General features: G+C 37.0%; 1 protein-coding gene across 1 annotated transcript in view; it reads left to right on the forward strand.

Moving 5' to 3' along the window:
- The window catches only part of LOC107721779 (voltage-gated potassium channel subunit beta-1-like), a 36,655-nt gene continuing 21,468 nt past the window's right edge, over positions 1–15,187 (forward strand). Inside the window, exons 1-3 of the mRNA XM_016529938.1 lie at positions 1–981; positions 8,048–8,091; positions 13,721–13,758. Coding sequence (XP_016385424.1) covers positions 767–981; positions 8,048–8,091; positions 13,721–13,758 — 297 coding nt within the window. The 5' untranslated portion in view covers positions 1–766. The remainder of the gene's footprint in view (positions 982–8,047; positions 8,092–13,720; positions 13,759–15,187) is intronic.

Raw genomic sequence — 15,187 nt, forward strand, 5'->3', positions numbered from 1 at the left:
CACTCACTCTCACTCTCTCCATCTCTGTTAGCCTCACTTTCACTTACAGCCCCAGTGATCATGCCGCATCCCTCTCTCCCTCTGTCCTCTTCTCTGCCTGTCTGCTTTCGTTTAAATATTTCTTCATCAAACTGACTCTTTTCAGGGCCAACCGAATCGCATTCGCCTGTTTTTGGAAAGAGGACATTTAGATGCGGGACGCGGCGGGTTTTTCACCTTGCAGCTCACTTATTCTGGACGGGTTTTGGGAGGGGGTCTGGTTCCATTTTGGAGTTTCAGGAATACATCAATCGTCCGGTTTGCAGCCCACCGAGTGTTTTCCCAGAGTTCCGGAGTCTGTGGCATAGCTGTGCGTCTCCTGAGGTGCACTTGGACTGCTCTTATCGTCTCGGTGAGGAGCGTGGGCTGAAGAAAACCCCCCTCAGCCTGTCATCAGCCCGAGTAGGAATACCGTTGAGGGTCAGCTAAGATCAGTGGAGGGGAAAGAGTGACAAAAGGAGGCAAAACGAAGAGGCAAAGCAGCATCGCACAGGTTAAGAAGAGCTTCAAACGGCGGCACAAACGGGATCAGCTCCTGTTGGGAAAGAGAGCAAGAGTTTCAGAAAGAGAGAGGCAGGCTTTCATTTGTAAACTCTAAACTAGTGACTATAAACTCTTCAGTACTTGAGAGCCAATCCAGAACTCTTCAATCAATCCTGATACTCTTGGGCTTCCAGGACAAGCTGTGTCGGTTTTTCCTGCTCAAGTTCCTTTGCAGTTAACAGCCATGCAGGTGTCGTTCGCGTGTACGGATCACGGGTTGAAGGCCCCGCGCACCAGCGAGCCGAACAAGCAGAACACGTCGAGTCCGAACACGGCCAGCGCAGCACGGGCACGGTTCCGAACGGTGGCGCTGATCGCCCGAAGCCTGGGCTCCTTTGCGCACAGGCACCACATTTCCCTGAAAGAGTCAACTGGAAAACTCACTGGCATGAAGTACAGGTACAGAAAACTTCTGGCAACCACCGAAAATTTGATGATAACATTGTAAAATATCAGTTATGACACAGTTTGAGTGTGTCAATTGAGAATTCTGTTTTAACACTGACAGGTATAGTTTTGATAACTCTGATCTTTGTTATTCTTTTTATTCTCAAAAAGACATGGAAAATGTTTCTATATAAAAATAGCAGTTTACTCTGTGAATGTACAGATTTTACAACTCGTTCTAGTAAACTCTGTCCTTGAAATCTTAAATGGATATTTCATCCAAAAAAATTAACATTTTGTTAATTTACTCACCTTCATGTTGTTTCAAACCTGTATGCATTTCTTTCTTATGTAGAACACAAAAACAGATATTATGAAGAATGTTAATAACCAAAAAGTTCTGTGGAAGTCAATGGGTACTGAAACTGTTTGGTTCTTTAAAATATCTTCTTTTATGTTCCACAAAAGAAAGAAAGTAATGCAAGTTTGAATTTTAATTTTTGGGTGAACTTAAATGTTTAGTTCATGAAAGTTCATGTTTTTGTTTGATGTAGTGGTTAATAAAGTGAGTTGGTGGAGTGATTGATGAAGTGAAAAGTAAATTGTTATTGGCTCCATTGTGAACAGTAGATTACTTTATTACGCACTCAAAACAAACAGTGGTTTCTCGTCTTGTGTGTGGAATACTGAATTGGAGGAAAGGCTGGTGCAGAGAGCTGAAACATTTGGGGTGGGTGTGTGTGTGTGTGCGTGAATTTGAGAGGGCGGTGTGAACTAATGGTTTTTGTGCTGGAAATAATTAATTGCATCTGAGACACAAGTATACCACAAGCATGCAACAGTTATCACATATCTGCTAGTTTCCATAACGACAGAGAACTAGCGGTTTGCCTGCACTTTACTCTAATTGGACACATTAGCTGTTGGACAGGGGTCATAATTGGGCAGTAGGGTAAACCTGATCACCCTCGGCTGACGTCCAGCTTCACGCACTCATGTTTGACATTTATTACTTTTCTACACTTTCATTGAATTAATTGTGTGATTTAAAAGGGCCGCATCATGTGGAAATTAGTTTGTCCTGATATTTTGAAATAAGATTTTGATGTACCATGAAAACATGCTGTCACTTTCAGAACATATATTATACATATTATAATTCCTGAACAGCAGAAGAATTAATGATAAAATGAAATGTAGGGAAACCTTGCGCTGTTCTCGGTTGTTTGTAGCTCTTGCTTCTATAACCTTTCCGAAGGATTCCAGTGTTAGCAAAGTGTGGCTGAAGCTTATTTTTAACCAGATCCATGTTATTTTAATCTTGAGAGTTTATGTGGCACATTTCATTGTTTGTTGAACGTCACAAGGTAACGCAGGCATTGCAGAGAGGTTGTTATTGAAAGATGGAGCAGTGCAAACTACATCAATCCTGTGCTCCATGTGCACAGAGCTGTTCATTTTACATGCAAAGAGGCTGTTTAAAGGGACAGCAGTTAGATGGGTTGTGCTTTTGAGAAAGGGTGAGAAAATAGCCATCCAAAACTAAATTATGACTTTACAATTATGATTTTGGTGCAATATTATTTGCATCATATCATATATGAATCATTTATATCATATATATATGTGTATATATATATATATATATATATATATATATATGCACATGAACCTTTTTTAAAATAACTATGTGAATATAAGCATGAAAAAGCAGAGGAGACTTTTTTTGTTTTTGTTTTTTTTTACCTTATTTTGACTTATTGAGGTCATAGTCAAATCACATAACAAAACAAGACATTTCAAACCATCAGAGGCTTGCAGGGCACAACTTCTTGCAGAGAATTCTTATAGGTTGTTTTCACAGGGCAAGGTTACGCATAAGTAATGGCCCTCTGTTTATCGGATATCCCGGATATCCCGTCTCTGTGGTTTAATCAGCTGTCACTCACTGTGATTTAATCTTTAGAAATAGCAATTGCTCTGACAGCGTAGAACCTCGGGTGTTTTTGTAAACATTACATTTGTGTAGAAGAAGTGATGCTTACATTTTAACATCTTTATGTTGCACAAGAGTGTGTGCCTTTGATTAAGATTGTGTGTTTGAAGTCAGTGGTCAGAATGAATGTATTTGAATAATGTGTGACATGGAAGTAAATTGCTGTTCCATCTCTGGGTTTGTTCTGCTCAGGGTCCAAATTTAATGTGCCAATGGCAAATATCGAGAAAATGTACAGGCCATTACTATGTTTTACTGTATTTTGCATAATTTCCTTATTTTACTTTGTCCATTTTTTTATGAAGAATCATATACTGGATAATTTTGTTCCTCATTTTAGTCAGGTTCAGACTTTATTTGGGTTGCATAACCATAGGAATGTGTCACTGCATGAAATAAATAATTTTTAAAATGTTTAAATCATATATATTATATATTATAGTATAAAAATAGCATAACAGTAAAAACTAGAATTCTTATATTGTGCTTAAGCTGTATTATTTTGGAATTCTGAAAAATGTTACTGTCAAATTCAGTTTACTCTCCAAAACAAAAAAGATGCTCTCATTTGGGTCTTTGAGTGTTAATTTTGGACACTGCTTCTGCTTAACCTAATCATAACCCTACCCTATAACAAATCTGAGCAGTAAGGCTTTTTTCTGTGTTCTCGCTCTCTTTCTGTCTCACTTGCTCCGACTTTATAAATGACAAGAAACCTTAAGATACAGTTTAAAACTTTGATGTCCACATATTTGTAAAGGCCATATGTTAGTGTATGTTAGTCCAAGGGATTAAGCATTAGCATTGTGTGTGTGTGTGTGTGTGTGTGTGTGTGTATTTGTATCTCTCTCTTTCATTTGCTCAATTAATAAAAGTGTAATTCTGCCTGGTATTTCTGAATTCCCAGCTCTAAAGCAAACAGTTGCAGTGTTTCATGGCTCACTGGCCAGAGCTGCAGTCCAGATGGGCAGTCGTGCTGTGTGTGTGTGTGTGCATTTGTCCTTGTCATTGTATTTGTGTGTGGGCTTCTGTTTTCTTGGCCACTGGCCTATTAGAAATCAATCAGTGTATGTGTTAGTTTTATTTGGCTTGTAAGCATTTTTCTTCACACCATAATGGTCCGTTGTGCTAATGTGTGTGTTATTGTGATCTTAGATCTATCAATCTATCCATTGTTAGTTAGTTACAAGGTAGGCAGGTAAATTATATGTTTTAAGCAACATTAGGGTGAGTAGATGATGATATAATTTTCATTTTGAGTGAACTATGCCTTTAATTGTCAGATGAGCTCTGGGCTCCTCAGACACTGCTGAGGGACTAAACCTGATTTTGCTGGAGAGAGAACTGAGGAACATCCTGAGGTGCTTAGAAAATCCCTTCCTGCTCACAGTTACCTATCTGTTAATAATCGTATTGTGTTATTAATTTGCTGATGAGGCTTAATAGTTTTGTTTTTAAAACTATTTCATTTTTATTAAAAGACTGCACGCATACATTCACACACACACAGAGGTAATATCATTCAGATCCCACCCGCACGCACACACACACAGTAGTTCCCCTGACTGCTCTAAATTCATTATCAATTCTGTTTTACGATGACTACAGTATCACTAGAGACAGTAATGAGGCTTCACACACACTCTCACAAGCTCGTACTCCTACAACAGTCTTGCTGAAATGCTTAAAGCAGGTGGACGCATCCTTTTAACGGTCATACTGATAAATATTCGAGTGCTTCTCTTTTATCTGTCAGGTCCTCCAAATGCTGCATGTCGTTAGTTTATTAATAAAACCCTTACAAAAAAGTACTGTGACGTGCCAGAGTACTTTAGTATAGTATTTTTGATACATGATACATGGTGTTTTGGATATGGTACTGTACCATGGTACTACCATAGTACACTAGCGTTCTAGAGTTTGGTGTCAGTACAATTTTTTTTCATGAAAAAAACCCCCCACATGAAATCAATCACTGTGAGAAGTCACAGTAAATAAATGTATGAGGTAAAAGTATTTTATAATATTACGGTTTTACTGTACTTTCGATCAAACCAGTGCAGCATAGTGAGCATAAGAGACTTCTTTCAAAAACATTTAAAAATCTTACAGACTCCTACAGACAAACTTTTGAATGGCAGTGTGGTTTGAACGTTTACTATGGTAGTAATATGGTATTCTCGGAGTACCATATAAAAACCATGATCCATGAATTTCAGTAAAAAAATGGTTTGTACCATGGTACGGCAGTGGTATCACATGTACTGCTATGTTATTTTTATATATATCATGGCACTGAAATTCATGTATCATGGCACACAGTTTATGGTACTCCAAGGTACTTACAAAAATACCAAGGTACTACTAAGGTATTCTGAAAAATAAATTCAGATGGTCAAAAAAACACGATGTTAGTAATGGTATTACCATGGTTCATGGTAAACCATGGCACTATGATAGTGTCTAAAATATGGTACCAATTAAGTTACCATGGTACCATGTTCAGAATAATATGTAATTTCTATGGACACATGGTGATACCACACTTCGTAACTGATAGATGTGATTCTGTGTTTTTGTGTTATGTGTGTTTTGAGCATCCAGTAAAACAAGGAAAAAAACCTGTTGTGTTTCTGTATACAGTCATGCACATGAACAAACAAATCAGACCTGCTGTCCTGTCAAGACACATGTTCTTCATACACCTTCCTCTCTACAATGTCAATTAAACGATTCATACAGTTTCCATTAGGCTTGCTGAGGCATTTCTGAGCTCTTCTGTCATGCAGTGTCTCAGTTCTTCAGCTCTCTGACTCAGCTTGCTGTGATGAGGAAGGATCTGTTGACACCCAACAGTGTGCGTGTCTAATACCCGAAAAAAAGACATAGGCCTACACACCCATCACGCGGAGAACAGGGAGTTTTAAATTATATATGTCTGCAGCTGAGAATGTGCTGTGGTTGTAATGTCACACAGACTAATAATGGCTGGGAAAACGTCAGACAAAATATATTGAGTGGGAGATGATGTTTGGTGACATCCATCGCTTTTGCAACAGCTGCATCGTTGTGAAGGATGAAGATGCCATTTATAAAGACTACAGATTTGTCTTATTTGAAAAGGCAATAATCTGAGAAGCTTGACCTGACCTGCAGGGACAAGATAGAGTGATTTAAGTAGGTCATTTTTTTACAGAGTGTATCTGTTAATTTTGTTTAAAGCTTACCCAGATCATTTAAGGGGATGATACGCAGAAAGTTGGAGACGGATCTGTTTGGAAGGGAATGTGAACTGTGCATGCTGATTTGATATTCTCACCATAAACTGAAAACCAGGGGGTGGGTGTCCGTGAGCCAAAATCAATGTTCTTGGTTTCCCTCCAAATGCATACTAACTAATATCCTGCGAGTCAATGCACAGCTTCACAACCACACAGAAATATTCAAGTACCATGTCTGGTTGTTCCTCCTAAAATAATTACCCAAAATGCAGAAACTCCATGTTGATTGTCTTATTATGATACAAAATCAGGTTCTGAGGCTGGCAGGTTTGGATCCAGACATCAGGAGCTGTTGCTCTGGTATTTTTTAACTAAAAAGAGAATGTGAGTGGTGCAAAACCCGCCACCACGATGTTAAGGTGTTGTGGGTGGTTGCCAGGATGTTGCTATGTGGTTGGTGCTCAGAGTGGTTTTTCATGATCTGCTCTGCGTTTGCTTGGATTCTCTGAGTGTCTCTATGATTTTGCGGTCAATAAATATGGCTCAGGTCCCTCCTTCACTGTAAGTATAGTATTTTTCATCTACCTGTTGAAAATTGTAAATCCAATTGCATAGAAAAACATTATCACAACCTCTCCTCAACAATACACATTATCTGAAGTGTCATTTAGTTCTGTAGCACAAGCAAATTACATGCCAAAGTTTATTGCTTCAGTGTTTGTTCAGATGGATGGATGGATACATACGATGGATGGGTGGATGGATGGATGGAAGGATAAACGGCCAGATGGATACTATATGGATAGATAGATAGATAGATAGATAGATAGATAGATAGATAGATAGATGTTCTTCCTGCATTCAGTAAAACACACACCAACTGTTCATCATAATCACAGGAAGCAAACAATCGTTTAAGTAATTTGAGGACAGTAATGGTGAACCTAGAACAATTTGATTTGTGGTGAAGAGCTGAGGTGTGGGTTTAAAGTGAATGAGGTGTTATCTCTGACTCAGTCAGGCATTAAGAGGGAGCCACATATCAGAGTAGAGGAAATTTTAATGATGGAGGAGTTGAAATGGATTGCTGAGGTTTTACTGTAGATTGAAACCAGGGCTGCTGTTAAAGTTACATCCTCACCCTGATGAATAGAACTGTGGCTAATGTATTTTATATTGTAGCCAATAAGATGATCTAAATAGGAGGCTAAAGCCATAAAAAGATCAGATCCACGACTTTGGGGCATAAATACCAGCCGGCCATTTAGTGTGGGTGCATTCACATGTACTTTTTAAAGCTATTAAAGAGTTTTGTTCTCTGATAATAACTATCTTAAATCACTGAAGTGCTGTAAGAGTCACAACGGTCTCTATGGATCAAGTATTCAGTTGTTGTCCACACTGAGAGAAAGTTAAAATGGTTTCCTCTATGTCCAAAAAGAAGGTCCATTATTCACATGCACCATAGTGGGAGGTCATGAATGCTTTTTTGAAAACCAAATAGCAGAAACATGCTTGAACAGTTATTACCTTAGAGGTGTCTTTTTAACATTTTAATTTTACTTTAACTTTTAAAATAAAAGTGTTCAGTGTACAATGAAAACATTTCAGCGTGTATTCATTCATGAACCTGTCACAGTTAAACGTTATTGAAGGTTGGGTTTTCATCAAAGCATTTTCTGAAAATTTTTAAGATGTTAAAAAATATAAATTATAAGGATGCATACATACAGTACCTATTTTATTTTTCTACTTTATAATGTGCATTTTTCTTATTAAAATAAAATAAAATATCATAAAGGCACTAGAGGCACAGTATGTTATGTCTTTGATAACAGTTTTTCCCACTCTCTCTCCACAGGAATCTTGGGAAGTCAGGACTGCGAGTATCATGCCTTGGACTCGGTAAGCATTTTTTGATTTATAAACCAGCAGCCATTAACCATAAAACACCAAAAGGTCGCACTGAATATAAGTACTATAGATCAGTGATACGTTCACACAGTATGTTTCAATGAAGTGCAGGCAACAGTGTGTGTTTGAAGAGTGACATGATCTCGAAAATGTTGTCCTCCCTCCATTCATATTTAATTTATCATGAATTAAAACACAAGCTCACTAATTGCCTCACACACTCCACACACAGCAGGAGAGTGATGGGTTGAAGCTTAATTTATTCTCTGTTCCCTTTTATTTTTAGGAATAGATGGTTTCATTAACAAGCCTCGTGAACTAAACATAATGACTGTATAAATCTGTTGTTGACTTCTCTTGAGATATAAACGCAGTGTGGCTTAAATAGCAGGAGGTTCTAATGCTACAGGACTCATGCATGACTACGCAAGAGAACATGCTTGATTCAGTTCATTCCAATTTGTGCGTTTTATTTTTATCGCTATAAATCAATGCAAAACACACAAGAAAATTACAGAATCAGTTCATTAATTAATTAAATGCAGGAATTGTAATGGTGTGTTAAAAAATTCAGTTTATGTTTCACCTCCAAGAGCAAACCATCTCTGCTCTCATGAAAACCATAGGGCATTGGAAACTGAATTGGTTGGTGTGGACTGATCTAGGATAAGTGAACTGGCTTTTATTGTTGTCATACTAAAGGCTTTCAGTAAGAGCATTGAGGAACAAACAGCTGCTATTCCACCATTAAAAATAAAAAAACTGGGCTTATCTTTACAACACATTTCCAAATGGTGTCTCTCTTATCCTAGATCAGATTCTTCCTCTGTATGAGTCCTTCCTCCTTCCTGCATCCAAAAATACACTACTGTTCAAATGTTTGGAGTCAATAAGATTTTTAAAATCTTTTTGAAGTCTCTTATGCTCACCAAGGCTGCATTTAATAATAACAAAAACAGTAATATTGTAAAATATTATTACAATTTAAAATAACTGTTACATGAGTTGCATTGCATGAAGTTGCTGTCAGCCGAAATGGTCAAACTCTCAATAGCCCCTTTCAAATAGTAATACCAGTAAATTGCCATAAAATTACTGGAACATCCTTACCAGTAAATACAAAAATGCGCTGTTCACACCGGTGTTGGGTGTGTAAACATGGAGGGGTATATGAGGTCAGTGTTTTTGTTGATGTTTTAATTTTTATGTCAAATGTTCACATTCATGCAGCTGCTTTTGGCCCAGAGACATCGTATTAGACGACTTCAAACCGAACTACACAACACGGAGTAAATGTCTCATCTGCATCATAATGTTATGATTGGCCCAGAGTAGACATCTTACGTCAGCGTGTTCTGAACTTGTATGTGCTCATACCGGTAATCTTGTTCTGCCGCTAATTTACTGATAATGTTACAACTTCTCATAACGGTAAATTGCCGGAACGAATTTACCGGTATTTTTGAAAAGGTCCTGTTCACACATGATCTCTTAACAGTAATTTACTGGTAATTTACCAGTAAAGACTGTATGTGTGAAAGGGGCTAGTGAATGTGAATGAAATGGATTTAAGTGGCTTTTAGTGTTATTTATTTGCAAATGCTTTCTGTATTATTTTAGCACACAATTGAGTATGCAAATCAGCAAACAGAGCAAACATACTCACAAAAAAGCTGTGCTGAATGAAACTTGCGACTTTTGAGAATAAAACTCAACCAATCAAGGAGCTCGCACCTTATTTACTGGTGGTTAGTGATTTAAGACCTATTCGCACGGGATTAGTATTATCTGGGGACCTTGTGTGATTTTGAAATTACCCCCCCACATCTGAATTTCGTGTGGTGCATTCGCACGGGATAAGCGAAGCCTGTGATTTTACTCGAATTTACTGATTTATCTCCCGGATACCCGGATGTCAAGGCTTTGAGAGTCCCGTTCTATGGTCCAGATGGATTTAAAAAAAAAAAGAAACTAATATAGTTTCGTGCGCTGTGTCATTTAAATTTCACCAGGTTAAAATAATATCTCAAGCTTTATGCTTGATTTATTTGTAACACATTAACCTCAAAACCTTTTCAGCTTTCTCTTTCTGCAAATTGTATGAGCGATATGATGACAGCACCCAAAATACTATCAAACACTCCAACGCAGCTCCATACTTCGCGGAAGATGGATAAAAAGGCGCACAGCAAACAAAAACCTCGAAAAATGATATACAACCCGCCAAATCCTGGCCAAATCACAGAGATGCCGATTCCATTTGCGGGGGAATTTTTACTTTACAAATTACAAACATGTACGATTCGCACGGGATTAAGATCACAGACAACCTCCGCAATTATTACAAATGACTGGAGGTCACCAGGTAATACTAATCCCGTGCGAATAGGGCTTAAGATGCAGATTTTGGTGCTGAAATGTTGTGCGAAAGTGCCGCAACTCACCCTTCAGTGCTGTTATTTTCCTGAGACGTCAAAGGACATTGCTCGGGGTCAGACATCACAAACATTAGCCACTTGATCAAACACAACAAGAGCACTGCAGGCTGATAAGATTTCAGTGCTTCAGACATGCACTTCACTGAATACATGAGGACAGCTTTCAGTGGAAACCACCAAAGCTGCAGTAATTTTTTGTATGGGATTGTGTGTCCACATGTGCATGTATAAATGTATGTTCGTGTTCATGTACATCAGTGGTGTTTGCCCAAAGGCTACCCAGACAGCAACATAGTGTTGGCCCAGATCCGGCCCACATCTGGCCCATGTGAAATCCATGCGGGCCAGATGTGTGCCGGATCTGGGCCGAAACTGTCTGCTGGCTGGGGATGATGGAAGCACAGTGGAGCTTTTAAAAATTTCATCAAAAAATGACATATTTATTTATGTACAAATTATCTATATATTTCTATAAATCTATAAATACTGTAAAATATACATTTAAATAAAATATATTAAATGCATTTAATCTGTTAACTGTCACTACTAGCGAGCTTGACACTAATTTTTTATTGCCTTTTCCCCATCACATATTTTAGTAATCATCCTAAATTAGACATCATTTGTAAGCTTAAACATTCAAAATTCATCCTCTGAAAACCGTTTTGAAATTGAATTTTGTTACCATGGGAATGGTACTTTAAATCCCTTTAGCAGGCTCCTCCCCTTGGGTGTCGTCAAGTATTATATTACAGAATTTACTACAATATTTCATAGTTACAACTTTCTCTAATCTTTCTAACACATACACTGTAAAACTTTACTGTAAATTTACAGGTATTTTCTAACAGTATTATACTATATTTTTATAAAACAGTAACATGCTGTATATTTTACAGAATGTCTGTAAATATAAAGCAGTTATCTGTTTTCAGCACGCTAAATTTGTAATACAGTACTGTATTGTGAATTACTTGCTAATTGTTAATTGCATTTTACATGTTTTATATATAAAAAAACAAAAACAACTACAGCTGGCATTTCAGCCAATATGTTCATATAAGGCAATTTTCTGGTCTTTTCTTCAAAAATAAATGTTTTAAAACTCAGATAATGTTGTTTTGTCTTTTCTGTTGTGACTACTGTTATGAAAAAGTATAATATTTTTAATTTTGTAAATTTAAGAGTACGGAATGAAAAGCAGGAATTACAGTATTCCCTGTAAATAACACAGTCTAATACTGTAAAAATAAGTTATATAACAGTATAATACTGTATTTGGTAATTACAGTACAGAACTGTAAATGTTGTTTACAGTAGTAGTCCTGTAAAAATACAGAATGTGGCTGGCAACCCAGCTGCCAGTATTTTACTGTAAATTTACAACGAAAAGTTTTACAGTGTATCGTTTGAAAGGTCTGAGTCTCAAGATTCCAAGATTTGTGATGGAAGTAATACTGTGACAGAGATTTATAAGATAAATGCACCAAAAAATGTGGGTGTCACCTGGTGGTTATTTTGGTATAGTGCCTAAACAAAATCTCGCAGGAACCTCAATTTTTGTGATATCAACTTAAAATTTGGAACATAACTTACTTAGACAGATGGCTTTGATTTAATAACAGTTTTAGATTCAAATATATTTTGTAAAATATTTATTTTAATTTAAAAATCATTTGTCTCAAATTTCATTCATTACATTCATTTGCTAATGTAAATTAATATAAAAAAATTGTCAATCAGCTCTAATACATGGGGAGATCCAGGATTAGGCAGAATGAGCCTGTTATTCCCTTGTTTCTCTCAGTTGTTGAGCTGACGAAGACCCTGGTTCACACCGTTGCTCACAGTAGCTGTACGCATAAAGTTATCTGGCAGCATACGAAACATAAGAAAGGCGCCAAATGTTCCTTATCGTTACGCAGGTGTCACCAAGGGAACGTAACACTTGCAAACGCCCACACTATTTCCTAATTTATCCTACAACCCATGAGTGCTTGATCGCCATGGGAACAGCTGATCACCCCTGACGGGTTCCCTTACCCTGAAACACAGTCTGGTGTGGTGTCTCATGGGATGCCAACAGATCCCATAATATTGAAGCCAAGGACACCAGTGCTTGCTGGAGAGATGCTCAACCCGCAGCCGGGGTGAGTTTTTGGGTGATAGTAGGTGATTGTGACAAGGACGTGGGGCAGTGACTGCAGAGTCTTATCCTGACAGCAATGAATCATGGGTGCTTTAGACTGCTGGCAGTGTAAGTCAGTCCAAGAATAACCTCAGGAAAGAGTCCTCAGGAAAACCTGGGACAGTTTTTACCAAGAATCAACCTCATTTTTGTCTCTTTCTTTGTTGAACTGAAGTATTTATTTTTGATGCTGTAAATTTCCCTATCAAAAAGCACATATATATATATATATATATACATGAAAGAAATTAATACTTTTGTTCAGCAAGGACACATTAAATTGGTCAAAAGTTACAGTAAAACATTTGTTACAAATAATTTTTCTGTTTTAAGTAAATGCTGTTCTTTTGAACGTTCCATTCATCAAAGAATCCTGAAGAAAATGTCTCTCGCTTTCCACAAAAATATTAAGCAGCAACTCTTTCAACAATGATAATAAGAAATGTTTCTTGTGCACCAGATAAACAACATTTTAAAACATATTAAAATCAAAACTCTTTATTTTAAATTTTAACAATATTTAACAATATTAAAAAATGCAGGAAAAAGTTAGAAAGTGAGTTTTAATGTTTTGACTTCCCTGATCTCCCTGAAAAAAAGTCATAATTCTAAAAATAAAAATAAATAGTTTTAATAAATGGTTTGCATCCTATACAAATTAGCACCATTATTATTATATCATATTGAATGAAATGAACAGGGAAATGTTGATTTGTTTAGATCAGTATATGAGTGACAGGTAGACACTACATCCACTGAACAACAGTTAAGTTTCTGGAAATGTCACTGAACATATTTTTAAAAAATTCTTCTTTAACTGGTATTATTACTGTAAAACATTCAGAATCAGGTCTGTTTCTCGTTCTAATATGTTTGAGCGTTTCTGTGACAGTCACCAGAGCAAATAAATCAAGCTCTACTTGGAATAAAAACTCGGTGAATAACCTCTGACTCACACTCCCTCTCTTTCTTTTGATTTCTTTCTCTCTCTTAGGCACGTGGGTGACATTTGGGGGACAGATTTCAGATGAGGTGAGTATTGAAAATTTTTATATTCATAACCTGAAAATGAACTTAACTCATAGCATAGATATATTCGAAAACAATTAATCTAGAGGGTAAACAATCTATTTACTCATAATAAATTATTTTGTAATATAATTGTTGAATCAGTTTTTGTTTTGTTTTGTTTTTACCCATTATTCTCATTTCTAAATCCACTCTAGCCATTATAACAAATTGGGCAGATAAGCATGTTCTGTGTTGACAGTCTTGGCAGAGAAGAAGGCTCGTAGACACATCATGCTGTGGGTCTTCCTCATTATTCAAACAATAACTGCCAATAACATCATTCTGCCAGTGCCCCTTTCTGACACTCACCCAGGGCAAATGCACATAAATACTAGCGGCTCTTACATCATAAAAGTCCCTGCAGCAACAACTTCCACCACAAGCCTGTCTTTCCCCAGAGGCGGAGTCTCCTCTATTGTCCAATCATCCTTCTTGTCCAATCAAATTATGCGAGATGCAGACGTCCCCGTTCGGTCCCCTTCTCCACATGTCATAAGTCATCACATCAGCAGCTGAACAGACGGTTGTTCCTCATCTGTCTGCCAATATACAACTACACTGACAGAACGGATCACTGTCACTCATGCTGACAGTTCTTCATCAAAGAGAGCTAGAGAGAGATTGTAGAGAATGCAGAGGTTTTAGCCACGATGTCAATTGTTCTGTCAACAGAAGATTCAACTCTGACATGAAGATCATTGTATTATTACAGCAGTTACACAAGAAAAACAGATGCTCTTTTAGAATGCTGTCATGTGCAGGATGCCACAAAAGATATAAGACATGAGAGCTATAGTCAAACATGTCCATCTAGTGCACATTTACATAGAAAAACAATGGAAAAGCAGCACAGTCTAAATTGTGACCCTGGACCACAAAACCAGTCATAAGGGTCAATTTTTCTAAATTGAGATTTATACGTCATCTGAATAAAATAATTCAGCTGAATAAATAAGCTGAATAAATAAGCTTTCCATTGATGTATGGTTTGTTAGGATAGGACAATATTTGGCCGAGATACAACTATTTGAAAATCTGGAATCTGAGGGTGCAAAAAAATCTAAATATTGAGAAAATCATCTTTAAAGTTGTTCAAATGAAGTTCTTAGCAATGCATATTACTAATCAAAAATTAAGTTTTTATATATTTACGGTAGGAAATTTACAAAATATATTCATGGAACATGATCTTTACTTAATATCCTAATGGTTTTTGGCATAAAAGAAAAATCTATAATTTTGACCCATACAATGTATTTTTGGCTATTGCTACAAATATACCCCAGCGACTTAAGACTGGTGTTGTGGTCCAGGGTCACAATTCAAAATGCATTCTGCATGAACCGTCCCTAAGGTTGCGTTTTAAGGCTATTTCATATGGGTAATGAAG

This window comes from Sinocyclocheilus rhinocerous, unplaced genomic scaffold, assembly GCF_001515625.1.
Source record: "Sinocyclocheilus rhinocerous isolate Xijiao unplaced genomic scaffold, SAMN03320098_v1.1 scaffold1112, whole genome shotgun sequence".
Lineage (NCBI taxonomy): Eukaryota > Metazoa > Chordata > Actinopteri > Cypriniformes > Cyprinidae > Sinocyclocheilus > Sinocyclocheilus rhinocerous.